Consider the following 12,533-nt stretch of genomic DNA (forward strand, 5'->3'; position numbering starts at 1 on the left):
TTATTATTTCATAACTGAACCTTCTGGTGAAAATGACAGACTTTCTGGTGACAGTCTATGCAGGACAACTCCTCTTAAACCACACCTCTACAAGCTTGTTTTCAGATCTGGCTCCATCTCAAAATCCATTTAACAACCGATGGATAGAACCAATGTCCCACGCTACCTTTTTTTATCTTTTTTTGATAATCCATTACTGTCGGATGGATTCCGAACACAATACAGATGAAAATTAATTTCATTATTTTAGACTTTAAATATTCAAAATATACTGCATCAATACACTTCATCATTATGATTGATTTAGCCTTACTGAACAACATTTGTCAAAGCCTGCAAAGTTTCTCCCTGTACTGTATGTTTACATAATGTACATTGAGTTTGCCTGTTGTTGTTCCTCAGACGTGAACGCTCCAAGGTGCCTTACATTGTGCGGCAGTGCATTGAGGAGGTGGAGAAGAGAGGGATTGATGAAGTGGGCATTTACAGGATCTCTGGAGTGGCCACAGACATCCAGGCCCTCAAAGCTGCGTTTGACGCCAGTAAGAAACTCTTTAAATAACCACACTTCACATACTCATTCAGCTACTAACTATTTGTGATTTGCATCTGGTGGCTATTTGGGTGCTACCTTGCTGTCTGATTGGTGGAAATTTGCATCAGCATTTTTAGTCTGATCCCTTTTAGTCCAATTTTTCTCCGTTCTTTTATTCCTGATACATCTTATATTTTCCTTTTGGTTTCCCATCAGTCTCCTTTCACTGTTTTCTCTCTCTCTGGTTATGTGAGGTCAGTGAAGGCCTGTGTCTTGAGTCTAAAAGCAGCAGCAGTGTTGTGGGAAAGGCCACGCAGAGGTCTGACCCCTTCCAGCTGTCGGCTGGCTCAGTAAACAAACACACACACAGTCTGTAGGGACCATCCAGAGCTGTGGCTTCAGCTAGCATACATGTGTTACTCACTATTATGTCATATGTCGTACCAGGAGCTTTATTACACAGCCTGCATGAGTGTTTCCTGCAGCGTTTGTTGTGATGGCAAATCATTCACTCTTTCTCTCCCTCTGTCTCTCTCTCTCTCTCTCTCTCTCAGATACCAAAGATATCCTGATGATGTTGAGTGATATGGACATCAATGCCATAGCAGGGACACTGAAATTGTATTTCAGGGAGCTACCAGAACCTCTTCTCACAGACCGACTGTACCCAGCCTTCATGGAGGGCATTGGTATGGCCTTTCATCTGTAATCTTTCACACTTAAAACCACACCACTGCGTGATTAGTAGAAAATAGGAGTCATGTTTAGATGTGTAATAACACTCCACTTTATCAAACTCCTCTTCATCATAGCTCTATCAGATCCTGCGGCAAAAGAAAACTGCATGATGCATCTGTTGCGGTCACTACCAGACCCAAATCTCATCACATTCCTCACTCTACTGGAACACCTGAAGAGGTAAGAGCATTTCACGCACTCATGTTTAACTTGCATTTTTAAAAAACATAATTTAGTAGGATTTATTTATCATTCTTAATGGGTACCATAACTATTATTCTAGTTTTGTGTCACATGATCTTTCACAAATCAGTCTAATATGCTGATTTATTGTCAATTATATGGTACTCCCTTATTATGTTTCTTGAAACAGTTTTTTGTTTTTTATTTTACCGCATTAAAGGTTTTTAAACCTTTTTAAAGGTTTTCCAAAAAATATAAAGCAGTGAAAACAAGCTTCTTGAAAACTGCTGTTTTCTACATTGAAATGTTTCTTGAGCACCAAAACATCATATAAGAATTATTTCTGAAGGATTGTGGCACTAAAGACGGCTGCTGATTGATTCCAGATTTGAAAATATACTATAACAAGGGAAGACGATACCTGAAGCGGAGTAATGTTGTTGACAATGACTCTTTAAAGCCAGCAGCTTCATACAAACATCGGTTCAGTCCAGACCGTTCTCATCCCAAGGCGCCATATACTGACCCTCTTGACATTTCGTCAACATCCTACGCATATGGCACCCTCTAGCGTCAATATGAGACATAGATTATGGGTTAGGGTTAGGGTTAGACCGCTAGGAGGCGCCTTGTTCAGTCACCATCATAAATGCCCAGGGTTCTGTTTTATTTTAGTTAGTGTGAAACTGGGGTCTCAATTCACACAAATCTCCCTGAAACGCTGGCAATTAGCTAGCAAAGCCTTAGGTTTATAAAAACTGCCATATTGCCAAGTCTAACCACTGGCCATTAACATATCACAGACACAAACTGCACGTGCTGGATTCACTTAACACTGCTCACTGTGGATACCTGCTGGACAGCTCTATACATCACACTTGAGCTACAGTACATGTGCCGAGTCATTAGAAACTCTGTTCAACTTGATGATTGTTTAATAAGATGTGATTCGGTTTTGTGTTTGTTTCCTCTCATTTTAGGGTGGCAGAGAAGGAGCCGGTCAATAAGATGTCTCTGCATAATTTGGGCACAGTGTTTGGCCCCACTCTGCTGAGACCGTCAGAGTCGGAGATCAGTAAGCCCAACGTCACACTGGCTTCTGACATCTGGTCACATGATGTCATGGCACAGGTCAGTCCTGGCTTACATTCCCACCGCTCACTCAGTGCTTTACACTGTCTTTCCCAGCATGGATATATCATATATCAGTTAATGCGTTGTGGTTTGGTGTGTTTGACAGTTTGTAGATCCACATCAGCACTTGCATTATTACAGTAATACTGATTATTGCAGTAACACACTGCCCTTATGCTGAGAGCAGAGTCCTGGGCTTTTTCAGCTCACTCGTGTGTTTATGCGCTCATGTGTTGCTCATCTAAAGCACCATGTTTACTGTGTGAGTGGATCTGAAGAGACTCTTTGACTGTTGATGTTTGCTGTTATGGATTTTACATGATATATCAGAAACTGAACAAGCGGCCTGAGCCAAAAGTCATAACCAGCTTTGACGTGATAATGTTCCTTGGTTAACCAATTTCCAGCGAAATGCTCCAAGACACAACATAAGAAAATCAAAGTCATACACCCACCCTAGTCCACCCGCTAACAGTAACAAAAGATACACACACACAGCTGTTTTTTGACAAAATTCCCAAGTTTGTATAACTTTGGAGCTCATATTTTGTCTTTTTTTTTTTTTTTTAATAAAATAATATATATTAATAATTGGAAATTGATACTCTTAACAACACTAATACTACTACTATTATTAGTTTGTTGCTTTCTTGATCTCTTGAGGAATGATGATAATGACGATGATGATTATTATTATTAATAGTTTGAAGCTCATATACTTTAAAGGCCCGTTCACACCAAGGACAATAACTATAAAGATAACGATAAAGATATAGTTCTAAAAATCGTTCTCAGTATTAAAGAATAGCATAGTCCACATCACAACTATAACAATAAAGGCACAGAGAAACGGTATCGTTGGAATCATTTTCAGAACGATTTTCCAGCTGATGAAAGATAAAAACATTGACTACGTTTACATGCTGTTAAAATTCGGGTTATGGTTGGGTTAAGGTCACTATTCAGGTTTCTGAAACATTCGGGATAACCCGTTTACATGAGTGAGCAGAGAGAGTTACTCCTGTATGCATGGAATGTATAATTAGTCGCCAATCCCGATGTAAACGGCGACGCACGGTTAGCGTCTGGACGTACGGACAACAAGACGCAATATGCGTCATTTCCGATTCTTCTTCCTGTATCCAAAGACAACAACAACAACAGCAGCAGCAGGCGGATAATGAATAGTTTGGGGCAGATAGCGATAGTCTTTGTTTGCGCTTTGGCGCTGGTACTGATCCACCAGCAGCACTTGACACTACTGTGCCTCTATACTGCACGCGGGGTTTTTTTATGCGCCGTCTCTACTCAAAAGACCAAGATTCCTTGCGAATGGAACATGCGCAGAACACACATTTTGATGGGGATATGCCGAAACGCGTTTACAAGACCAAATATTCGGGTTAGAAAAGGGGTACCCCAGGTTTTTAAAAACCGGGATATGAGCATATCCGGGTTTTTGCCGGTGTTTACATGGCCGTGCGCGACCGTGTTATTGCTAATATCCCGGTTTTGAACGGGTTATTGGCTGCATGTAAACGTAGTCACTGACAGCCAATCAGAATCCATCCTGCTGGATTGAACTCGAGAATTTAAAGTGGCAAACGAGCGTACGCTTAGAATAAACAGACGATATCATTCACTGGCGTGGACGCTAATATCGTTATCTTTATAGTTATCGTTCTTGGTGTGAACAGGGCATTAGTCTTAATACTTTAACTACTAATAATAATAATCATCAGTACCAATTCTGAACTTATTCTGATATGTCTTGTTCCCTGTTAAAAAGTAGTAGTATCCTTTATCTTCATCAGACTAATGCCGCATTCCAGGCAACCCGTAACCCGTGTTTTTCCAATCTTCTACCCGTGAAACTGCACTGAAACTGCACTGGAACAGCAGTCAAACCCGTGACTTCCCACCCGTGAACTCGTACGAGATAGATGTACTCAGAGTTACGAACTCTGATGTCACATAGCCTGCGAAACAACAATAGCAGCCTCTACGGATAATATTGCCTATGGATGCAGTGTTTACGCAAGTGGTGCACGTTAAAAAAACGATTTTAAGACAATATAAAATTGCAATAAAATTAATAATCTAGCTACAATTGCTTACGCTCAGGAAGTTTGGTGTGACTTGCCTGGAACGCTATAAAGTCGTGAGTCGTGGTTTGAAATCGTGACTTACGGGCTCAAAAACCTGCCTGGAACGCAGCATAAACTCAGTTGCAGCACCATCTAGTGGTGTGGATGAATAATGCTGATAGTTTGACACATGATTGAGAATGTAAGTGTGATGAATCCCTCTCTCTCTTCACAGGTTCAGGTATTGCTGTACTACCTGCAGCATCCACCCATATCCTTCGCTGAGCTGAAGAAGAACACACTCTATTTCTCAACTGACGTCTAACTCCGACAACAGAGACTCCCTTCCTCTCAAACATTGTTTTTTTGTGTACAAAGCCAACGGTCCAACGGGGAGACAGAGCGAGCCTGTGGCCGCTCTCCCCTGCATTTGTTGTCTCCAGTCATGTTCATGTGTAAAGGGAGCTTAAGCTTGGCTCCAGTGTGGAGAAGAACTGCAGCGAGAGGAGGACCATCTGAGCGAGCCCAGGATTCAGCATCACCTTATACAAATGTTGTACTTATCACACAGGTGTCCTGCCAAATACAAACACACATACTACCACGTCAAACACATCATGTACCGTCCCATCTGAAGGTTGTGTCTCAGGAGGTTGGTTCGTCTGAGTTGCAGATGCATGCTGGGATGTCTGCATCCGTTGTGGCATGTCCTCTGAAGCCCAGTTCAGTGATCCCGCTGCTGGAAGTGAACTCGGCATTTACGTGTTTATAAATATTATTTGTTTGTTTAGTTTAGTTTCATAAGCTTTTGTGCATGTGATATGAGGACACTGAGCTGTGTATGTGTTGATGTGAGAGAGAAAGAGCAAATGCATTTGTTCAAAATAAAATCTCATGCTGCAAGCATTTCCTTCTGGGCAAAAACATCGAAATCCCAGACCTTCCTTGTCCAAGTACATCCAGGCCAAAAATTGCCCTATTTATTATGAATATATACTGTTAGTTGTGCCTGTACATTTCAGTACAATTTGAGACTCCAATTTTTTTTTTGTGCAATTTTTTGGTCTATTTGTTTTTTTATTCATTTTAACTTCCTGTCAGTATAGACTTGATTATACAGTAGAAGAGCGATACTAACAGTTAAATCAGCCAGCTTTTGGGACCAGTCATGGTATGCAATGTAGTGAGATTATACTTGGGAAAATGAAAATGATCTTGATTTGGAAAAAAATCATCTCCTGACACATTTGCAAGTTGAAGTGTCTGGTGATACTTCAGTTTACTCTGTAGAAAGATCTGTGTAATTGCCTTTTGTTTTGTTTTTGTTTTTTTTACACGCATGTTCAGCTTGTCAGATGAAAAGTGGGCAGGATAACAAAGGTTCATGTATTTTGATTTTATTAAATTATTATTATAATTTTTACTCCGCTGAAGACCACTGGCAGAGCAGAGGGAAAAATGAAACTTTTCTGCTATAAAGCCAGTAACATGTACTTCATAAGCACTGTTAGATTGCAGACTATTTGATATTTTAATATAAAAGGAAATTAAAAACTGGTGTATTTTACTTCTGTTGGAAAGATATTGAGTATACTGTATTAACAAGGGTAAATGTTGATGTGACCTTTTTTCTCCATTTTTAGTCAAATAAATAAAAGTGTACATTGAGCACAGCAAGTTTTTGTTTTATTAAAAGGTCTACTTGAAGTCAAATATGCTTATGTGGGGTGACTTTACTGTGGTGTGAATTGTTGCATAGTAAATTACAGAAAAAATAAAAAATAACTGATAGATATTGGACAGCATGACATATAAATATAAAAAGCATATACAAAGCCAGTAACATTTAATTAAATTGCAGGTATTAAATGGCCACATGCTACATTTCTTACACCACGTTATCTAAAATATGCCCTTGTGTGAGCTCCGTATAGAAACGATTTACTGTCTCCAGTGTGGAACAAAAGAACTGGTCTGCACAAAGCTGGGACCTGAACCCCACTCAACACTTTGGGATGAATAAAAGGAGAGAGTCGGATCCAATGTCTCATGAAATGCTCAATGACCACATTTAGTGTTGGTTTCTGGGAGACAACATAGCCATGATTTCATTTGTTTAAATTATTATAAACTAGGTACCATTTAAATGTTTGCTCTAAACACAGGGACGTCCAGGGCTAGTTGCCACATGGGGATGTTATCACAAATAAGGTTTTAAAACAAAAGTTGAGTTACACAAATGCATGATCCCTCTAGCAGTGGTTTTGAATGTTGGTTTCACACAGGCAGATCTAAACCCTCTTAAATTAGAATCATGTTTGCCATTCATTTAGTCTGTTAAACTAAAATTTCTTGAAGTTCATTTTTAATAAGTAAACTTTGTTCAACTATTTTCCATGTACTGTACTAATTTCAATGTTCAGTACAAGTAGTATACTTGTAAGTGTACTATTTCAATACTTGGGAAATTTAGGGCCTTATAAGAAGGCAGCAGTACTTTGTTATAGATACTGAACTTAATAGGTAGCCAGTTTATAGATGATAAAACTAGGTTGTGCATTATCCCTGTGTAATTTGGTGTTGGTTGGTGCTTGTATTCACTGATTGAACATGTTGGATCAACATTTGTTGGTCTTGGAACATCTGAGAAGTGATGCTCTGTTGACTGTCCGTGCTGGTCTGCGTCTGTTAGTGCAGTGTGACTTGGCCTTAAGATAGAAGAAGGCTGTTTTTATGACGTGGAGTATGATTTTCAAAACATAAAGTGAGCCAACTTGAAAGCCAATATAAAACTTTAAAATATGGTCACAATTAAAGTTTATTTAATCAGACTATAGAAAACAGACAGAAAAGAAAGTTTTTCAGTGTTTTAGTTAGCCTTGTTGTTGCACATGTTACGATCACATTTTTAATGTTGTAGACTTTCATTTTCTGTTAAATGTCAGCACAAAATGTAAAAAACTGCCCAGCCTGGAGTGCTTGCTCTCAGAATGTTTATTGGTATTAATATTAAAACTAAACTAAACTCTTACCCGTGCTTCCCGTTCTTCATTCGCCATGCTGGATTACTGATGTAAAGGTTTAATTTCCGTTCTAATTAATCCATATTGCGCAAAAGGTGCGCAGAATCGTGCTCCTTGAATGCACTCTCATTGGCTTATGATATGATTGGTTGAATGGTAAGCTCGCATCTGATTGGCTTAAGAGTACGACAGACCCACGTGGGAAGAGAGCTCTGCCAGGAAAGTCTCAAAAACACACACACACAAATCGAGTGGATTCGTAGTAAATGACGATTTGTACATTCAGACACTCGTACATTTTAAACATTCAAAGGTTTTTGTGCACAGTTGTATATCTACAAATTGTTTTTTGCATTTGTTATTATTATTATTTTGCACATGTGAATTGCTTTTTGTGAATATATTTTTTTTTCACGCACGTGAATTTTTTTTGTGTGTACGTGAATTAGGTTTCATGCATGTGAAATTATCTACGCATGTGTATAGTCTTGGAACATCTGAGAAGTGATGCTCTGCTGACTGTCCGTGCTGGTCTGCGTCTGTTAGTGCAGTGTGACTTGGCCTTAAGATAGAAGAAGGCTGTTTTTATGACGTGGAGTATGATTTTCAAAAGATAAAGAGAGCCAACTTGAAAGCCAATATAAAACTTTAAAATATGTTCACAGTTAAAGTTTATTTAATCAGACTATAGAAAACAGACAAAAGAAAGTGTTTTAGTTAGCCTAGTTGTTGCATATGTTACAATCACATTTTTAATGTTGTAGACTTTCATTTTCTGTTAAATGTCAGCACAAAATGTAAAAAACTCTCCAGCCTGGAGTGCTTGCTCTCAGAATGTTTATTGGTATTAATATTCCAAATAACACATTATATTAACTAAAAAAAAAAAACCCTTGAGCCTTAAAGTTAACAAAGGCAGAAAAAAACACACTTGGTAATCTAAATTTAAGCTTAGTTTTTAATTTCGTTTTTAAATTAAATGTAGTTAATAAACTTTTTTTTCTTTTTTTTTTACGGGTTTTAGAATTGCTTACATGTCAGTCTGTTTACTGCTAGGTTCTGGCAACTTATTTTTAATAGTACAAGCTGGCATGTAGGCCTAGTTGAAAAAGTTACAATGTTAACAACAGACAGACAGACAGACAGACTCAGTCTGGCACGTGCTGCTCAGTAGGCTAATTGACACGATCACAACCAATAGGAGCGCGTGCATGACCCCAGTGACCTTGTGACGACCTCGGTCATGCACGGGCCAGGTGTTCTGTGGCCCAGACAGAATGCATTCCTGTCTGGAATCTTTAGACGATTCTCCTATAAATAGATCGGTGTGATGATGGAGGACACACACCTGACTCAAGACGGATACGATGCAGTCCCCTTCTTTGACCGAACGCGAGAAGAGCCTCCCCGCAGCTGACGGCTGCTTCATCATGTGGCGAGACTATATGGATCTCCGCAGGACTCTGTCGCAGCTTCTGGACCATCGGGATGAAGCACGCGCCTCCGCTGAGGACGGGACATCCGCGGAGGGTCCGATGAGAGCCGGCTCCACCAGCAGCGCCTCCAGCACCTCCGCCTCCTCCAGCCGTGACCTGCGCACCCCGCGAGACACCTGCGGATTCTGCAGACAAAACGGAGAGACGGCGCTGGTTTACACGAGTCACAGGCTGAAGGCACGAGACGGACGGATCCTCTGTCCGATCCTGAGGAGTTACGTGTGCCCGTTCTGCTCCGCCACCGGGGACTGGGCGCACACGCGCCACTACTGTCCGCGGAGAAACACACCAGGGACCAGCAACATGTGAATCAATGCACTCGCGCACTTCTGTTCACCTGAAGACTGTAAGCCTGTGTTCGAAGTAGCCTATGTTGTGAAAATATGTTCAGAAAAAGTTGTTTGCATGGTAAAGTTTGAAATGCGTTTTTATGGTTCCTTTCAAAATAAAAATATTTTTCTAGTTTACCAAAACCAGCTTTTTACTTTTGTCATTTAAATTGCATTTAAATGAGTTCCTTGCTGTTATAGGTTGGCATTTACTTGACAGTCATCTAATAATAATTTATCAAAATCAGCAGCTATTTCGGATAATCAATCTAATCACATTTAACTTGTGAAAAAACCCCTACAAAATAAACACCTGCTGAATGTAAAAGACATTTTACAATTTTAGGTTTACAAATGATACAAATTGAACAGTTTTGGGTTTAACATGATGCAAATAAGCAGGTTGTTTAATAAAATAATTGTCTCTTGATTTCATCGGTCAATTTAATAAATTTGTTTTTTTTTTCACATATTTGACTAATTTTTAATTTAAAACATGAGATTTATTTCATATTAAAGAAGGAAATTCTACTCTCTGAAGTAACTCTGGAACGTTATTAGGAGATGGTTCGCAGAATATTATAACTTTTTAGAATGTTTGATTTTTCAATGAGTTTAAATGATTTTAAAAGTAAAAGTATTAATGCCGATTGCACTAAGCACCGTAGGTGGCGCTATAAACTATCAGTATGTTATACATCATTCAAACTACCGCAGAAGAAGAAGAGCACACGTCACGGAGGATCTGCGGGAAACATGAACACGGTAAAATGTTTACACTTGTGTGTGTGTCGCTGTACATTAAATATTCACAAATTCAACAGATATTCGTTCAGTTGATGCTTTTAGAAGCTGCTTTCGAGTCGTCTCGAAGTTACGAATCTACGAAGTCTAGGTTTTGATGTTATTGTTTTGATTTCAGATAACGTTAGTATACAAATCCGTGTATTAAACAAACATGAACACTTCTCAACATTACAGAGCAATTGTTTGGCTAATTCGCTCGTTTTCTAGAAGTTGTCTTTAAATCAAATTGATAACATTATAATGTTATCGTAAAGCTCCACATTTACAGATGTGTAAAAGAAAGCTACTAAAGTCAAATCAGTAACGTTACGTAATGTAACTAACGCATGATATAACTACACATCCCCTTGAGATTCTTTCAAAGTTTAAAATCACGTACGGTAACGTAAATTATTATGCAAAGACATGTAAAACTCATGCTTATGGTTGTTTGAGTTTTCAGGTGCATCATGGGCTCATCTCTGCTTTCTGTTGCTGAGCAGCTCTTGAGAGACCTTCAGAGAACGTACTCGGAGACAAAGCAGAGTAAGTGTGAACCTCAAGCTCACTGATGTCTGAGTGATGAAACATTCACATCTGCGGCTGAAAAGCAGAAAAACTAGACCTCCTGCAGTCACACTACCATGGGCTGCTGGAGTCTCTGATCTAGTGAAAATTTGCATATTGTGTATATTTGTAATGCATTGTTTTCCTTCATAAAATTCTATTATTTGTGAAGGATGTGGTAACACTTTAGAATAGGTAACACCTATAAGTTGCATATTAGCATGCATATTACTAGAATATTAGCCATGTATTAGTGCTAATTAAGAACATATTAATGCCTTATTTTACTTGACCTTAGTCTACATCCCTAATCTTACCAAATACCTAAACCTAACTACTACCTTACTAACTATTAATAGCAAATTAAAAATTTATTGAGAGAAATTTCGTAGTTAATAGTTAACAAGTGTTACCTATTCTAAAGTGTTACCAAGGATTTTTTTGTTTAAATAATATATATATATATATTTTTTTTTTTTTTTGTTTAAATAACATTAAAAATAAAATTGATGTGTTGTATAGTGTTAGTGTTTGGTCTGATACTGAGATATGATTCTGAAAAGCATCTTGTGCTTCAGTGGAAGCAAGAACATTTGGCCTAAAGCATCATATAATAACCTTTTATTGTTTTAATTTGACATTTATTTCTTGGTTAAAATTTGTCAGTGTGCTCTTAGACATTTGGACCCCATTGTGTCTCATACGTTTGAACAACAGACATATTGATCAAAAATGTAAAATAAAAGAATAAGAAAAGTGTTCGGGTCTGATAATAAAAATGACTGTGTGGAGGTGAACAGTAAAGTCAGTGAACAATTCGAATCTTTAGACAGGACAGTAGAAATGGCTCCAATTTCTATTACTGACAGCGGATGGCGCACTTATACCAGCTGCGTTTATTTTCACTGTGCTTGATGATTCTTTAAGTAGACATCACCTGTTTTTTTGGACTGGACTGGAAGTGTTTGCCTGCTGTATAGGGTTCACTTCATTGTATAGGGATTTATACAGGTTTTTACAACAGCATCATGTTCTTCAGAGCTTATTGCCTAATGAAACGTTCAGTTGTCCAAAGCCTTGCATTAAATAAGTGTGTAAAAATGTCACTGTTCTTTGAGTTTTTGAGAAATCCTTATGTTTGCAGACAAGATTTAACGCAGAACATTCAAATAAGAGTAATGACATTATTCTGCTGGAATTTTGATGTCAAGCAATGGCAGAAAGAAACATCAAGGGAGTTGTGATTAGAGGAGTAAAGATGTCTGTAGAGTTTTTTGAGATTGAGATGTCTTTTCAATTTCTCCAGAGAACCATGTTACCAAAATAAACAACCAAAATAGGCTGTTTTGAATGACTGATAATTGGCTATATTATTATGTTTAACATGTACTTAACTATTAAGAAGTAATTGTTTCCAGATGTTATGTTTCATGTACTCGTATATGCTGCTTTTCCTCATTTAAACATGCTTTGTGCCTTAAATTTTTTCACTTTTATAAAACAGTGTTAACTAATATTATCTCTTGTTTTTTCTTTTTTTCTTTCATATAGTACCAGATGACCTACTAATAGCGTAAGTATTTTCCACATCTTCTACTTCTCAGATTATGTTTGCCACAGTGTGATACGTGGCCTTGATCTGCAGAGTACTGACC

At 38.3% G+C, this 12,533-nt stretch overlaps 3 protein-coding genes across 9 annotated transcripts in view; all 3 read left to right on the forward strand.

Annotated features, from left to right (window-relative positions):
• Nucleotides 1–6,350, forward strand: part of LOC132136713 (active breakpoint cluster region-related protein-like) — a 179,365-nt gene extending 173,015 nt beyond the window's left edge. For all 4 annotated transcript variants that reach the window (XM_059547307.1, XM_059547316.1, XM_059547325.1 and 1 more), the window contains 5 exons: nt 403–542; nt 1,090–1,224; nt 1,348–1,453; nt 2,437–2,587; nt 4,913–6,350. In XM_059547307.1, coding sequence (XP_059403290.1) covers nt 403–542; nt 1,090–1,224; nt 1,348–1,453; nt 2,437–2,587; nt 4,913–5,002 — 622 coding nt within the window. In that variant the 3' untranslated portion in view covers nt 5,003–6,350. The remainder of the gene's footprint in view (nt 1–402; nt 543–1,089; nt 1,225–1,347; nt 1,454–2,436; nt 2,588–4,912) is intronic.
• A 2,532-nt stretch (nt 6,351–8,882) lies between these two features.
• LOC132129706 (nanos homolog 1-like) lies at nt 8,883–9,650 on the forward strand. Its single transcript, XM_059541388.1, has one exon. The coding sequence runs from the start codon at nt 9,068–9,070 to the stop codon at nt 9,503–9,505; it is 438 nt and encodes a 145-aa protein (XP_059397371.1). The 5' UTR covers nt 8,883–9,067; the 3' UTR covers nt 9,506–9,650.
• A 533-nt stretch (nt 9,651–10,183) lies between these two features.
• The window catches only part of LOC132136647 (zinc finger SWIM domain-containing protein 7), a 68,076-nt gene continuing 65,726 nt past the window's right edge, over nt 10,184–12,533 (forward strand). For 3 of the 4 annotated variants that reach the window (XM_059547257.1, XM_059547256.1, XM_059547261.1), the window contains exons 1-3: nt 10,200–10,290; nt 10,768–10,857; nt 12,430–12,451. In XM_059547257.1, the coding sequence (XP_059403240.1) occupies nt 10,215–10,290; nt 10,768–10,857; nt 12,430–12,451 (188 nt within the window). In that variant the 5' untranslated portion in view covers nt 10,200–10,214. Of the gene's footprint in view, nt 10,291–10,767; nt 10,858–12,429; nt 12,452–12,533 lie in introns of all 4 variants that reach the window. The other variant, XM_059547259.1, reaches the window with a different exon arrangement.

This window comes from Carassius carassius, chromosome 4 (genome assembly GCF_963082965.1).
Source record: "Carassius carassius chromosome 4, fCarCar2.1, whole genome shotgun sequence".
Lineage (NCBI taxonomy): Eukaryota > Metazoa > Chordata > Actinopteri > Cypriniformes > Cyprinidae > Carassius > Carassius carassius.

Bases quoted from the DNA above. Each gene is read 5' to 3' on its own strand.
- LOC132129706 (XM_059541388.1), top strand. From the start codon at position 9,068: ATGCAGTCCCCTTCTTTGACCGAACGCGAGAAGAGCCTCCCCGCAGCT.